The sequence below is a fragment of the Chanodichthys erythropterus genome, chromosome 4 (assembly GCF_024489055.1).
Source record: "Chanodichthys erythropterus isolate Z2021 chromosome 4, ASM2448905v1, whole genome shotgun sequence".
Lineage (NCBI taxonomy): Eukaryota > Metazoa > Chordata > Actinopteri > Cypriniformes > Xenocyprididae > Chanodichthys > Chanodichthys erythropterus.
This window is the reverse complement of record NC_090224.1, coordinates 32,692,990-32,709,671: the sequence shown is the minus strand read 5'-3', so window position 1 is coordinate 32,709,671 and position 16,682 is coordinate 32,692,990. Positions and strand designations below refer to the sequence as shown.

General features: G+C 45.1%; 1 protein-coding gene across 5 annotated transcripts in view; it reads right to left on the bottom strand.

Moving 5' to 3' along the window:
* The window catches only part of ches1 (checkpoint suppressor 1), a 50,098-nt gene that overhangs the window by 11,548 nt on the left and 21,868 nt on the right, over positions 1–16,682 (bottom strand). For 3 of the 5 annotated variants that reach the window (XM_067384754.1, XM_067384756.1, XM_067384757.1), the window contains exons 2-4: positions 15,953–16,503; positions 8,653–8,801; positions 555–613 (exon numbers count right to left, since the gene is read on the bottom strand). In XM_067384754.1, coding sequence (XP_067240855.1) covers positions 555–613; positions 8,653–8,801; positions 15,953–16,489 — 745 coding nt within the window. In that variant the 5' untranslated portion in view covers positions 16,490–16,503. Of the gene's footprint in view, positions 1–554; positions 643–7,144; positions 8,182–8,652; positions 8,802–15,952; positions 16,504–16,682 lie in introns of those variants that run through there. The other 2 variants (XR_010895002.1, XM_067384758.1) reach the window with 2 other exon arrangements.

Here is a 16,682-nt window from a genome sequence, read left to right as displayed (position 1 = left end):
TTTTGGATTTATTTTTTTAGCCAGCAATATAGTAATATAGTTAAAGGCATGTTTTAACTCACCCCCAAATAGGGGCAAATTTGTGGGGTATTTTAAGCTGAAACTTGACCAGACCAGAGACTTATATTACATCATGTGAAAGAGGGCATAATAGGTGCCTTTTAACCCAGCATTTTTTAGAGTGCATGTAAATATATTTGTATTCTTTCATGCTAGAGATACAAAGTATTACAAAGTAAAAGAGAATACAAAGTACGCGGGGTTACAAAAATCCAGCGGTGCACATACAGTACTCTTCTGATGACGAAATTTTGAATTCTCTCATGACGAAATTCGCGTCAGTAGAATGACTAAAGTAGACCATCGAAATAAAGTGTTACCAAAAAATCTTACTGACTTCAAACTTTTCAACGGTAATGTACCTGTTTATCTGCTCAGGCTATAGATGGTTTCAAAGTTAGTAGACATGAACTAAAAGCAACAAAACTCCAATTTTGATATAATGGAGTCTTTAAGAAACAGAAAAGAAGAACTAACAAAAAATGGGATTTTACCTTGTAAGAGCATTCCTCCATTTTTTCTGAAGAGTGGACTTCCTGGCCATAGTGGAGGACTAAGGGATATAAACACAGAGCAAGAATGCTAGAGAGAGAAAATCACATAGAGTGATAAAAATCAAATAATGGGAGGGAAAAAAACTTGTATTATGAACTTCCAAAATCCTAGTCAAAGACAGATAAAGGCAGAGGAGAGGAAACTCTAGAGAATTAGAATCTGATGGTGTGGAATGCAAACTGTAGACTGAGAGGTAGTGCAGGAATCTAATTGAACAAGTACAGACATCCTGGCGAGGCTTGGAAATCCAATTATTTATCATGATTACTTGTTATAGACAGTGTAAAGCAATGTATCCAAATGGCTTCTATTTTCAATAACAATCAATCTTATACCTTCAATTAGATTGACTTACTCCTTTAGTCTTTAAAACGGATCCTCAAACTCACCATGGGCATCAATTTTTAAAGTGATAGGGACAGTTGGGGGTGTTGGGGTTCACAGATGATACATTTAATGTCACATTTATCTAATCTCTTTAGGTAACATTTTAGTTCCCTTTCGATACTTCACTCGTACTGCGTATGGGGAAAGGTCTCCCTTTTTCCCCGCTGCTGAAGCCTTTTTCAATAACGCAGTGTAACTGCACCGTCATTGGTTCACTCATAGACAAGTTGTTGAACCAATGGCGGCGCGGCATAGCTGCGCGGCCTATGGCGACAAAGCGCGCGAATATTCCCGCCGAAATGGGCGGGGTATAGGGCTATATAAGCAGGCGTTTCGCCATAGGATTTCAGTGTTTTCTCCTTCAGCGACGACATCTACTTCTCTTCGCTGATCTCCGCCTGAAGCCGAAGAAGCTCGCCGCCTTCTGCTCTCGCCGCCGTCTGAAGAGGCTCCCGCAGCGGACTCGCCTGGACTCGCCGGTGGAAGAAAGCGCCGGCGCCCTCGCGGACTGCAGCTTCTAGCGCCGTCGCCGAGCCGCCGCCTCCCGCTTCCCGCTTCCGGCCGCTTCCTGTGCGTCCCCTGCCGCCATCCGGCGCGCCGCCTGAGAGCTTCATCCGCGGCTTAAACGCCGCTCTAAAGAGCGATTTCCAGCGGTTTTCACCGCTTTAAGAGCTTCCGCGGCCCTCGCCGCTCTAAAAGAGCCACCCAATTGCCGTTTTCACGGCAGCGGCGTCTCACGATGCCCCGCCACTCATGTGGTACTTGCAGGGCCCCCCTGCACGACGACGATGGACACAGCGAGTGTGTCGCTTGCCTGGGCAAGCCCCACGCAGACGGCGCGCTCGCTGGAGACTCATGCCCGCACTGCGAGGGGGCGGAGTCTCGCTTCCCTGCGCTCGCGGGTCGCCTTCTTCACTGAGGGCGATCTCGCCGCTCGCGCCCTCCCGTCTCCTTCCTCCCGCGGTCCGGCGAGGAAAAGACAGCGGGGTAGAGCGACTCAGCGCCAGGAGTTGAGCGAGCTCACGCCGGCCCAGCCCCCGCGTGCCTCGCCCTCTCCTCCCAGGGAACTCTCTCCAGTTCTGTTCTCTCGCCCTGAGCAGCGTCCCTCCGCAGAAGCGAGTGACCTCGTCTCATTCGGGGGAACAGACGACGAACAAGACGACTCCATGTCTCTTGCGGCTTCCGAAGCGGAAGGATGGGCTGGCGAGCCGGAAGACCCCGCTCCACCGCCTCCCTTGGAACCCATCGAGCATGGCCAGGGCATGGATGCCGAGCTCTTCCGCATCCTGTCTAGAGCCGTTGAAGAGCTGGACCTCGAGTGGGCCCCTCCAGAGGAGCCGTCTCGCAGCCGCCTGGACGAATGGTTTCTGCCAGGCCGCCGCCAAGCACCTCGCCAGCGTTCAGCGCCCTTCTTTCCTGAGGTCCACGAAGAGCTGACGAAGTCGTGGCGCGCTCCTTACTCTGCCCGCCTCCACACTACGCACCGCTCCGCCCTCACCGCCGTCGACGGCGCCGAGGAGAAGGGATACGAGCGCTTGCCACCCCTAGATGAAGCGGTGGCTGCTCACCTCTGTCCTCCCGCGGCTGTGGGTTGGAAGACGAAGAGGGCCCTTCCTTCCAAGCCCTGTCGGACCACCTCTACTCTGGCTGGACGGGCTTACACCTCGGCGGGCCAAGCTGCCTCTGCGCTCCACACCATGGCCATATTTCAAGCATTCCAGGCCAAACTCCTCCGCTCTCTGGATGAGTCTGGAATCGACGCGCCAGCCTTCAAAGATCTCCGCAGCGCCACGGATCTTGCCCTGCGAGCTACGAAGGCTACGGCCCAGGCCATCGGTCGTTCCATGGCCAGCCTGGTCGTGTTGGAGCGCCACCTGTGGCTCAACCTAACGGAGATCAAAGACCTAGACAAGACGGCCTTCTTAGACGCCCCGGTCTCGCCTTCTGGTCTCTTCGGGCCTGCAGTGGATGGCTTCACTGAGCGCTTTACTGCCGCGCAGAAATCGTCTCAGGCTATGAGGCATTTCTTGCCTAAGCGCTCCAGCTCCGCTTCTGCGTCTAGCCGCCCCAGGACTGCGCCGGCTCAGCAGAACAAACCAGCCCCACCTGCAACACAGGCAGCGCCGCCCCAGAACATCGCCAGCGCTCGCGCCCTGCGAAGCGCCCTCCCTTCCCGAGGCGCCAGGGACCCCGGCCCAGGATTGTGCTGGACCCGGTGCCTCCGAAGTCGTCCTGATTCGTCGGACAGGAAGAGGATGGGGGACCGTCCCGTTACGACCGGACCACCCCAAAAGCTCCCACGGGTAATTTCCCCTCCGCCTCGTTTATTTCCGGGCGTGGGAAACATACTCCAAGTGACAGCTGGGCCCACACCTGTTGCGCCCACTCCAAACGCCGTTTTCACGGCGGACAAATTTTTACCTCATCACAAAAAGAGCAAATTTCCTCTTCCACCCCTCGCGGTGTACGACCCTCTCAACGGCGGTCTGTCACCCAACATTATTCAACCCCTAGCCACTCGGGCCGAGGCCTGGCAGGCCATCCCCGATGTGTCAGAATGGGTCATGGGGATCGTAAACCAGGGCTACTCGCTCCAGTTTGCACGACGGCCCCCCGCTTCGCCGGGGTGCTTCAAACATCGGTCAATCCGGACGACGCTCATGTCCTCCGGGCCGAAGTCATGTCGTTGCTGGAAAAAGGAGCTGTGGAAATGGTTCCTCCGTCAGAGAGCGAGACAGGCTTTTACAGCCGCTACTTTCTGGTCCCCCAAAAGGATGGCGGTCTCAGACCCATCCTAGACCTCAGGCTTTTGAATCACTCCCTCATGAGACGGAAGTTCAAAATGCTGACGCTGAAGCAGATCCTCGCGCACATTTGCCCCGAGGACTGGTTCTGCTCGCTGGACCTGAAGGATGCGTATTTTCACATCCAGATAGCCCCCCGTCACAGACGATTCTTGAGATTCGCATACGAAGGGGTGGCATACCAATATACGGTCCTGCCCTTCGGGCTGTCTCTGGCTCCCCGCACTTTCACCAAGTGCATGGACGCGGCGCTTTCCCCTCTGAGACAGATGGGAATCCGGGTTCTGAATTACCTCGACGACTGGCTCATCTTAGCCCGTTCACGAGACGAGCTGGAACGCCACAGATCCGTGCTCCTCAGCCATCTACAATGCCTGGGTCTCAGGGTCAACTTAGCCAAGAGCTCGCTATGCCCCACTCAACGAATTTCGTTTCTGGGAGCAGTTTTCGACTCGGTCCGTATGACGGCAGTAGTCTCGCCAGAGCGCGCCCTGGCAATTCAGCAGCTCACGGCATCTGTCACGAACAAAGCCTATCTCCCTCTGAAGTTTTTCCAGAGGCTGCTAGGGCTGATGGCTTCCGCCTCCCCGGTGCTGCAGCTAGGCCTTCTTCGGATGCGGCCTCTTCAGTACTGGTTGAAGTTCCGGGTTCCTCCCAGCGCATGGCGGCACGGCCGCCTATGTCTCAAGGTCAATCGGGCCTGTCTTCTAGCCCTGAAACCTTGGATGGATCCAGTATGGTTCCAACGCGGAGTCCCCTTACAGGCGGTCTCACGGAGGACGGTGCTCTCAACAGACGCCTCCAACTTGGGCTGGGGCGCTGTGTGCGAGGGCAGACCGGCCTTCGGCTCGTGGAGCCACGAGGAAAGCCATCTACACATCAACTGTCTAGAGATGCTAGCAGTGATGAAAGCCCTTCAGTTCTTTCAGGCTTACTTGACGGGACGTCATGTTCTAGTTCGGTCAGACAGTATGACGGTGGTGTCATACCTGAACCACCAAGGCGGTCTTTCGTCCAGCCGCTTATGCGCTCTGGCGAAACGACTGCTGGAATGGGCTCTTCCGAGGCTTCAGTCGCTCAGAGCGACTCATGTTCCTGGCAGGAACAATCTGGGTGCGGACATGTTGTCACGGAGCAACATCCCCTCCGACGAGTGGATGCTCCACCCCCAAGTGGTCCTCACGATCTGGGAGTTCTTCGGGAAGGCAGAGGTAGACCTCTTTCGCCTCAGAAGACAACTCTCATTGCCCAACATTTTTCTCGAAGGAAGTAGATGCTCTGGCCCACACATGGCCCAGCACGCTCCTTTATGCTTTCCCTCCGATCGCACTGATCCCCCAGGTCATCAGGCGTATCAGAGAAGACCAGCACAGAGTCCTTCTGGTGGCCCCGCTCTGGAGGAACCAGGTTTGGTCCTCAGAGCTATTCAGGCTCTCTCTAAGAGCCCCGTGGCCGATTCCCCTGAGACGGGACCTCCTCTCTCAGGCAAACAGAACAATCTGGCACCCACAGCCGCAGCTCTGGGCTCTGCACCTCTGGTCCCTCGATGGGAGCCGACTAGCCTCCCCGAGGACGTCCTAAATACCATTTCTCAGGCTAGAGCCCCATCTACGAGGCGCCTCTACGACCAGAAGTGGTCAGTCTTTGTTGATTGGTGTTCAACACGCAACATAGACCCTGTGGAGAGTGACGTATCTTCCATACTGTCTTTCCTCCAAGAACGCTTGGAAATGGGCGCTCCCCTTCCACGCTTAAGGTTTACGTAGCAGCCATTGCAGCGTTCCACGCTCCTATTGCTGGCCAATCGGTGGGACGAAACGGGCTCGTGATCCGTTTTTGAGAGGTGCTAGGCGTTTGAATCCTCCTCGCCCTCTCACTATTCCCTCCTGGGACCTCTCGTTGGTCCTCAGGGCCTTGAAAGGAGCCCCATTTGAACCAATGGGTTCAGCCGACCTCAGGCCCCTAACACTAAAAACCGCTCTGCTACTAGCACTAGCATCGGTAAAGCGTGTTGGCGATTTGCAGGCCCTCTCTGTGAACCCTGCATGCCTCGAATTCGGGCCTGGTGACTCTAAGGTCGTTCTGAAACCTAGGCATGGCTACGTCCCTAAAGTGCTCTCAACTCCGTTTAGAGCTCAGGTCATCTCGCTCTCTGCTCTTCCTCCCTCGGCGGACGAACCAGAGCTGCAGCTACTCTGCCCAGTCAGGGCATTGAGGACCTACATAGACCGATCACAGTCTTTCAGACTGTCGGATCAGCTCTTTGTTTGTTTTGGCGGCCGCACCAAAGGGTCTCCGGTCTCGAAACAACGCATTTCCCGTTGGATAGTGGATGCTATTAACCTGTGCTACTCCTCACTGGGCACTAATTGCCCCATAGGAGTCAGGGCCCACTCCACTAGAGGAATGGCTTCCTCGTGGGCTTGGTCCAACGGAGTTTCCATCCAAGACATCTGTGAGGCGGCCGGCTGGTCTTCGCCGTCCACCTTTGTCAGGTTCTATCACCTCGATGTCCCGACCTTACAAGCTCGGGTCCTGTCGGTGTGATTAGCGGCTTCCAACAGGTCCCGCTTCACGCCACCATAGGAAGTATCTTCCTTCAGTGTAACCATGGGTTCGGTTAGGCTTTGCCTGCCTCCGCTTGTCCTTTTTGCCCCCCTCTGGGTGGCCAAATGCAAGCTATATCGTTCCCAGCCGTGGCACGGCGTGGTTGAATTCGTTCCCCATACGCAGTACGAGTGAAGTATCGAAAGGGAACGTACTCGGTTACTAACGTAACCTCGGTTCCCTGAGATACGGAACGAGTACTGCGTCACTTGCCGTGCCACGAGGCTGCGGCTCAGGGTCGTCGCTTCAGTCGATTGACACTGAAATCCTATGGCGAAACGCCTGCTTATATAGCCCTATACCCCGCCCATTTCGGCGGGAATATTCGCGCGCTTTGTCGCCATAGGCCGCGCAGCTATGCCGCGCCGCCATTGGTTCAACAACTTGTCTATGAGTGAACCAATGACGGTGCAGTTACACTGCGTTATTGAAAAAGGCTTCAGCAGCGGGGAAAAAGGGAGACCTTTCCCCATACGCAGTACTCGTTCCGTATCTCAGGGAACCGAGGTTACGTTAGTAACCGAGTACGTTTAGGGTCCATTTCTCACTATTAACTTGTTGCTTATAAGCACGAATATTACAAGGATATTGGCTGTTTTTAAGTACTTATTAAGCACATATTATTAATGCCTTATTCCATATTCCACATCCCTTAACCCTACCCAATATCTAAATTTAAGAACCTTAACTAACTATTAATAAGCATTCATTAAGAGTTTATTGAGGCAAAAGTCATAGTTAACAGTTAGTTAATAGTGAGAATTAGACCCTAATCTAAAGTGTGACCTCATGAATATTATTTTGATTACAATTTAACATAACCTTTTACTGGTTTGAAAATGTTTAAATTGATACATTTAATTTTACATCTGCCACTGTCATTCCTGGGATTTTGTAGGTCAGCTGATAAATGCATGGGTCAGCATATTAATAATTTTAATAATTTAATATATATTTTTAGATTTTATTTTATTTTTAATATATAGTGCTGTCAAATCGATTGATCACGATAAATTGCTTCTAACATAAAAGTCTGTAAATATATAATATACATGCAGTATTTTATTTTCTAAATGTATGACATAGATCTTATTGTGCATTCCATTTTTATTTATTTATAAATTTTAGACCTTGCAATTTTTTATCAAAATGTCACAACTCAATCTTCCGGTGAAACGTCAGAATTCTCTCTGTTACACCGTGGCTTTTAATGAAAACAACATTCTGAACTACCTTGGACAATCTAAAAACCATGTAAAAACCATGTAAGCTATCATATGAAACTGTTTTAGCTGGAATTTCCAACAGGTAATGAATTTGGAGTATCAGGTTTGATCGTGGTTCACTTGTTTCAACTTCAACTGATAAAAAAAGGCCACTTATTTGAAATGAAAGACAAAAAAAGCTTTTCTTTTTTTGTAAACAGAAAAAAAACTGCATAATTGACTGTACAACTGTTTACACAGTAAGAGGGTATCAAGAAAAAAGCAAGAAAACAGGTGTTTTACATTTACTGTTGCTATGGAGTTTTGTGTTGCTAAGCCTATAATGTATTTCTTAGCTCTAACTGTCTGTCCTATCCATGTTTTTTTCTTCTTTTGTCAGACAAATAGCTTTGTGCTTATATTCCACCTGCCTCATACATATGTTGCCATGGAGGTGCTCTGGTCGTCACAGCAACAGCAGAGGAGAAGAAACGACTCAGGAAGGGCAAGCGTGTGCTGTTTCTTTACATCCCACAGATTCCCCAGAGGACCATGTCCAGTTGCTGACAAAGAGTTCAGGAATGAGTGAGGAACTGACCCAGAACCCTCAGACACCGAATCAATGTGTTCTTCACAGGAAGGTCATAAGAGACACCACCAAATAAAGGTGTATATATGAGCTTCCTTCTTTCATCCTTTCTCTTTCTTAAAGTGTAAGAGAAGATTTGTTTTAATTCAAGACTATTTTATTCTCAAGATTATTTATACCGTGGTAAGGTCAACATCCACTCAGTCACATTTTGTTATTCCACACTAAGATGTTTTTGTGCCCAAGATCTTTCTTTAGAGACGGAAAAGTCTGGACTAGGATTTTCAGGGCCACACAAAATGGAAAGTGTGAATGAAAGTACCAGAAGAAAGAGGGGGAAAAAGCAATAACTGGTGGTTGCAGAGGAAAAGAACAGAAAGGAAAAAGAAAAAGAAATGGACGGCCAAAAAAAAAAAGAAAACTGTTTATGAAATTGAGGCGTTACCTGTGGTATTGCTGAGGAGAGGCAGATGGGGAGGTAGAAGGTTTTGGAAGCCGAGGGGAATACGGATGATATGGAGTCTTCTTCAGCGCCTGAATCAGATTATGTCTGTAGTCAGGATCAATAGACCAGAGAGAACCCTTTCCTATGCTCTAAAATACAAAAAAAGACAAATTACGGTCATGTTAAACAGTATCGTTATTAAGATTAACAATTTTCAGAGGTACTGTACAGCAGGGAGCCTACTTCAAACATCACCAGGCAAGCCCTGACCTGGAATCTTCAAGGAAAAAGGAAAAAAGCAAGGCCAAGAAGCACTTGGCACCGAGATCTTGAAGCGGATTGCAAAAAGATGGGTAACACCTGGAATGAGGTCGAGAGGAAAGCCCGAGATAGAGATGTCTGGCGAGCCCTGGTTGACAGCCCATACCCCAAAAAGTGGGAAAAGGCAAAGTAAGGAGTAGTACTGTACAGCAGGGGTGGACAGCTCTGGCTTTTCTGAGAACATACTTTCCAGCAGAGTTTAGCTCCAGTCCTAATAAAACACACCTGAACAAGCTAATCAAGAGCTTCAGGATTACTGGAAACCTACAGTCAAGGTGAGTTAAATTCTGCAAGAGAGTGGACCTCGAGAGCCAAAGTTGCCCAGCCCTGCTCTACAGGAACATAATTTAAATTGGGGGCTCTTATAGGATAGGAAACTGGGACCTCACGGTGCCCAAGAAAGAATCATACCTCTAAGGCACCGTCCATATAAACACGGGTAGCTTTTTCTATGCGGTTTGGCCGTTGGTCCACACGCAAACGCAGTATCCGATCACTGAAACCGAACTTTTTTGAAAACTGGCATAAAAATCCTGGCTTCTGATTGGCCAACATGGCTTTACAGTTAGGGTAATGGTTTGGCATGATGCTTTGGCATGCTCTTGACAGCACTTCATAGTGTGTTTTTGCATTTTCATGTGGATGCATTTTTTTTTTTTTTTAAACAAAGGAGGAAAAACTTGTGTACGTGTGGACTAGGCCTAAACCAGGCGTAGCCAACCCTACTTTTGAAGGGCTACCCTCTTGCAGAATTTGGCTCCAACTCTAATCAAACATACCTGAACCAGCTAATCAAAATATTCAGGATTACATGAAATAGCCTTGGGTGTGTTTCCCAAAAGCATCGCAAGCCTATCATAGTCGCAAGTTCTGTCATTGCCAACACTGTTGAACGAGTTGGCATTTCACGAAAGCATAGTTCAAACAAACATTTGCAAATAGCATCGATCGTTCACCCAAAAATGAAAATTCTGTCATTAATTACTCACCCACATATCGCTCCAAACCCATAATACTTTCGTTCATCTATGGAACACAAATTAAGATATTTTAGATGAAATCTGAGAGCTTTCTGTCCCTCCATTGACAGCTACATAACTACCACTTTGATGCTTTGATGCACTTTGAAGTTAATAAAGAGACCGTAAAACTAATGAACCAATGAGGTTCATTCTCATATTACGCAGTAGGGCTGGGACAATACATTGAATCTCGATTTGAAGAATCTGGAGCGATTCTGATAGTTTCCGATGTATCACAATTCTCTCTCGAATCAATTCTGAGCTTAGTTTTTAAACAGCAGATGGCACTGCTATACGTGATTTAGAAACTCGTACACTGCCTGCTTCCAGTTCCTTTACACACACCACTTAAACCTAAAATAATCATTTGAAAAGTTTGAAGCGAATTACAAATCTTGCATCATAAAAGCATTCTCAGCCAAGGTGCAGTTATATTTAACCACTTACATGACTCGAGCCGAACGCACAATCGCTGTCCAGCAGTCTTCTTCGTGAGTGTTTGAGAGTGTGCGGTTAAAAACTAGCCTAGAGCACCATCTGCTGGTAAAACTAAGCTAAGAATCGATTAGAGAGAGAAAATATCAGGATCGATCCAGATTCATTGTCTTGATCGAGAATCGATGTATCGTCCCAGCCCTGTTACGCAGCACGTTTGAGCTTCAGAAAGAGATTTGTTCTCGCACATCAAGCAGGTTTGGTTGAGATCTGATCAAGTCTCTTCAGAAAATTTGGACTAAACCGCTCAATTCATATGGATTAGTTTTACAATCTCTTTATGAATTTTTAAAGAATCAAAGTGTCAGCTGCATAGCCGACAGAAATCTCTCAGATTTCATCAAAAGGGTCTTCATTTGTTTTCCAAAGATGAACGAAAGTCTTATAGGTTTTGAAGGACATGAGGGTGAATAATTAATGAATAGTTTTTGGGTGAACTAACCCTTTAAATGGTTGGAGCTACAGCTCTCGAACTGTAGAAGCATAGTTTCTTGTCAAAACGACAAGAGGACTTGAATAGATTGTGCTATTGAGCACATAGTAATCTAGCTAACATTCAGTACACTCTAAATCTTCAACTTTAGTCCTGGGGTGCGTTTCACAAAGCCAAAACTATGTCACAAGTGCCGTCGTTACCAACACAACTCAACAGAACTTGCGACTATAATTGGTTAATGATGCTTATGATAAACACTCCCCCTGGATGGCCAGTGTCTTGCCAAATTTAGCTCAAACCCCAATCAAATATCCCAAGGTGGGTACACACAGGTGGGTTAAACTGGAACTGGTACTTAGTCTGCAGGACACTGTCTGGAGTTGAAGAACCCAAACCCATACTTAAATTAGCACACAGATTCTCTCAAGAATCTTCAAAGAATGACATATATATTGGGATATCATGTATATTATCAATAAATACACCTTTGCATACTGAGGAAACTGAACAGCAGGGTGGAGGATTAGACCTTGCACTCGAGACCTTCGCTGTCTAGTGAACACAGAGGCACCTTTAAAACTGCCTCAACAGGCAACACTGGCATGTATTTTTAGATCAAAGAAGCCATTCTCCACCTAATTAAGCTGTCTGCCCTCCATCAGGGGCTTCCAGATCCACATTTCACTTTACCAAAAAACACAACTCACACAAGCCATGAAATTCAACCCGTGTGCCTTTGATCTCGGCTCTCGTATTAAGCACAAAAATAAGTGAGACGGGATGATGAAAGCGCTCTGATATTATCATAGTTACAGAACAGTCGCTATTGCAATGATCATCAGTGTTTACTGACACACCACTCACAGCAATTAGGGGAAAGGTTTGATTAAACAGGCCGACAAGCTAGCAATTGCCAAACGGTTGGGGGAAGCAACTTTATTTCGCATTTCTGTGTGTGTATTTGTGTTCTTCACACTGCTCGAGGAGCCATTGGCCCGGCATGCCGTTTCCACCGGGGGTTCAGGGTAATTCAAATACACTCCCCATGACTTCATTCATAACTTCCCCCACCAGTCTGCCCTCAATTAGCTATCAACACGCCTGCAAAACAACATCACAGACTGACGTACATCATTCACCAGCTTCAGCATGGCATCCGGGTACGGCTCCAGCTCACCTGCCTGGGAGAACCGTATGACCCCTCTCTACAGGAGATAGAGGAGGAGCAGACAAGCACCTGTGGTTTCACTGGTCTCCAAGGCAACAAGTAGAAGAGAGGGATGTTGGTTGTCTGGTCGGAAGGTTTGGCAGGAGTATCTCAGTCTACATGGAGACAATGATGGCGTTTTAAAACCAGCCCAGACCAATGTGTTAATCTTTCCCAACCGTGGTAAATGAGGAAAGCAGATTTCTGCCACAGACTTTACGCTGAGAGAGCCAGAATACATGATTGCCTATGTTTAAAGGAGAAGGTTTCTACTTATGGCTTATAAAGTGTACACACATATTCATGAATGTTAAAGAGGTCATATCATGGAAAACTGGATTTTCTGCTCAGACCATTTTTGGAAACTAAGCTGCAATAATGGCTTACTCAGAAATCTTCATGGTTCCAGTGAAAAACTCATTAACGTATGACATCCCACATATCATATTAACACTTATTTAGTATTTAGCAACTTGGTTGACATTGATTAAAACTTATACGCCTGAGTTTAGCCCAAGGGGTCAATGTTTATCTGGTTGGAGTAGTCAAGTTAGTCTCTCCCGGTGGATGCTGTAACTACAACAAATCTCCATCTATGGTGATTCAAAAGTAGCTACGTATTCTGATGAAACAGAAAATCAGGTAACACTTTATTATAGGGAACACATATAGACTATTAACTATGACTTTTCCCTCAATAAACTCCTAATTTACTGTTCATTAATAGTAAGGTAGTTGTTAGGTTTAGGTATTGGGTAGGATTAAGAATGTAGAATAGGGTCATGTAGAATTCTAGTAACATGCATGCTAATAAGCAACTAGTTAATAGACCCTAAAATAAAGTGTTAACGAAAATGATAAATGATTCATTATATGATAACAGATGTTTTCGGAGAGCTCTTTAAAAACATGAAATGGACCATTGCTTCTTGAAGGGTTTGGGAATGTGGACTTTTTTTTTTCCATCAGCCAATCAGTGTTGTTATGAAGAAAGTAAATATGAAGTTTCAGAGTGATTAGCCACATGGCATTTATGAAACACGTGATTTGGTAAAAAAAACCTAGACGTGGAAATGAGTTTCCATGAGCCTGTTTTTGGAGGGTTTTTGTGCCAGCTAAGGAACTAAATGATTGGGAACATTAACAAAAAGTATTATGGAAACTCTTAGTAATTATAACATTTGCATACAGAAGACTTAAAGGTACAGAAGCAGAAAAAACAGGCCACTTAAAGGGATAGTTCACCCAAAAATGAAAATTCTGTACTCATTTACTCACCCTTAAGTTGTTCAAAACCTGTATACATGTCTTTGTTCTGCTTAACACAAAAGAAGAGATTTTGAAAAATGTTATAATCAAAAGAGTTGTGGGGCACCATTGACTTCCATAGTATTTTTTTCCCTACTATGGTAGTCAAAGGGTGCGAGATCTGCTTGATACAAACATTCTTCCAAATATCTTCCTTTGTGAACAGCAGAACAAATAAATTCATACAGGTTTACAGGCAGTAAATGATGACAGAATTTACATTTTTGGGTGAACTATCCCTTTAACCCACTAGTTTGCCCTTCTCCTCCAAACACCCTTCTGGGGTGTGTATGTATTAGTGAAATTAAATACCATTTCAATCAAATCAAGAGAGACATTTAATAAATTGCGTAGGCTACTCAGAGACAAACATTTTGTCAAAATATCTGGACAAAAAAAATAAATTCTGAAATAATAATAAAAAATGTTTCCATTCCCCGTTCCAATCAGAGTGGGAAATGAAACTAAATGAAACACCATTTAAATTTAATTCAGTTAATAAGTCTATATTAGAAAGGTTATATGAACATGTCAATTTCAGCAGATTAGTTTGGTATTCTGCCAGAGAATTACATTGATTATTTTGTACTCAGTGAAATGTGATCCAGCTGGACAAGTAACCTGAATTTTACCCATCAAAACAGATCACTGTGCATCATACCACTTCCCTGAAATGTTCCCATATTTGACCCACACACGCGTATATACAGGTCTACTCACAGACATAGCAACGCAGCCAATCAGTTTTGCTGTTGCTACAGAAACGACATGCTTTTCATGTCAACTACAGCTCGGTTGCTATGGGAATACATATACAAGGAAAACTCTTTTGGCCGTAGTTAAGAACCAAAAGACAACATGATGGCTTAGACAGGTACAAACACACTCTTACACACACACATAACAATGCAAACACACTCTGCCAGAGCACTACGTGTTTTTGTTAATCTTTTCATCTGCTTTGATGTCAGTGTACGATATTATCATTATATTTGTCACATCTAAACAAAAAGCATGATTGCATGGACATGTTTATATATCCACAGCCCAAATTCATAAAATCTCTTAAAAACTAACCATAATAAGTCTTTGTTGACTAGCTAGTACTCAGAACTAATCTTTCATGAAGTCAATGTGGACTTTGATTTAAGGTTAATATGGCATAAATGGGTCAATGAGTTTTCTGTCCTATCTTACATTCAAAATGAAATTCATACATAAAAAGACCACTTCTATGATGAGAATTTGACTTTATTAAAATTTATTTAGTTTTTTTTTTTTTGTGGGGTGACAATATAAAAATGTCAGGATGATACCAGTGTCCTGACATCATAATTCAAATCTAAATGAGTAAAGTTCATTGAGACAAACTTTGATGTTGGTTTGACAAAGCCGTATGAAAGTTTGCAAGTTTTATAAGCTTTAAATTTAATGAAGTGGAAAGAGAAAGAATGCGAGAAATCTTTTGCTAGCATGAATTAACATGTTTTAACAGATTGCGAACATGAATTAATATTTTGTTAGCATGATTTAACACATTGCTAGCATGAATTTGCATGTTACTAGTATGAATTAACAGATTGACAAATTGTTAACATAAATTAGCATTTTTCTAACAAGTTTTAGTACATTGCTAGTATGATTTACACATTGCTAGCATGATTTAATACATTGCTAGCATGAATTAGCAGGTTGTTAGTATGTTTTATTATTTTGTTAGCCTGAATTAACATATTGCTAGCATGAATTAACACATTGCTAGCATGTTGTAAGCTTAAATTAACATTGCTAACATGATTAAACACTCTGCTAGCAATAATTAGCTATTTGCTAGCATGGTTTAACACACTGCTAACATGAATTGTCAACTTGTTAACATGTTGCTAACATTATTTTGCCTTTTGCTAACATATTTTAGCATGTTTTTAGTATGAATTAGCATCTTGCTAACATGATTATCATGTTGCTAGCATGTTTTAACACACTGCTAACATGTTTTAGTATGTTTCTAGCATGTTTTAACACATTGTTTGCAAAAATTAACATGATACTACATGATTTAACATTCTATTAACATGTTGTTAGCATAAATTAACATGTTACTACATGATTTAACATTCTACTAACATGTTGTTAACATGAATTAACATGTTACTACATGATTTAACATGCTACTAGCATGTTAGCTTGAATTAGCATGTTGCAAGCATTTTTTAGCATGTTGTTAGCATAAACTAGCATGTTGAACAAAATTGCTTCACTGCTATTAAAATTTGAAAAAAATATTGTATGTTAAATCAAAGTCATGTCGTGGTTCAATCAACATGCAGAAAAACATGCAGAAAACAGGAAATGATATCATAAAAAAATCTAATAAATATATTTTTAAAATATTTATCTTTTTCTTTATTGTGGACACCGCTGGTCCAAAAAAGGTGGTAAAAAAAACAAACAACCGGTGCTTTGACATCCTTATACTTCAGTAAAACTCAGTAAAACACAAGCCCTCACCTGACTGCGATCCTTATCCACCTTCTTGAAGCATTTGTTTAGTGACAGATTATGACGCACTGAATTTTTCCAACCAGTGGGGGCGCTAGCGAAGTAAGGGAAGTGCTCCAGTATCCATCCGTAGATGTCTTTGACAGGAAGTCGTTTAGAGGGAGCGTCCTCTATTGCCATGAAGATGAGGCAGCTGAAAGAGTACGGAGGTTTACGGCTGGGACCCGTGGACAGGTGGTAGGGCGGCTCGCTGGGCTCAGGGGAGGACGACGGCGAGGACGAGGGCTCGCGGCCACCGTTAGCATCCTGCAGGGGGCTAACGCTACGCAGGCCAGAGTGGCCCAGACTGGTCAGAAGATCTGTGCTCTCGTGCAACCAGCTAAGGCTGGTCAGCTCCTCATCCTCGGCCCGACTGAGAGAGGCAGACAGGGCCAGAGAGAGGTCAGCTGCTTCGGTGTCCTGGTAGAGCTGACTCAGACCCCGCGCCACGCTCCCACTGCTGGGGCCCTCGGCCTTCTTCCCTGGGGGCATGACCACTGGACCCATGCAGCCCTCAGCTCCTGCAGACACATGAGAAGCACACTTTAAAGTCACTGCTGGTTTTTCAGAAAATCTTTTTTTATCAAATTTTAATGAAAAGGCTTAATTGGAACTCTTATATAAGATGAATTTTCCACTACATGAGAAAAAAAATAAAAAAACATGCATGGTAAATGACAGTAAAAAAAAAAAAGGTCAT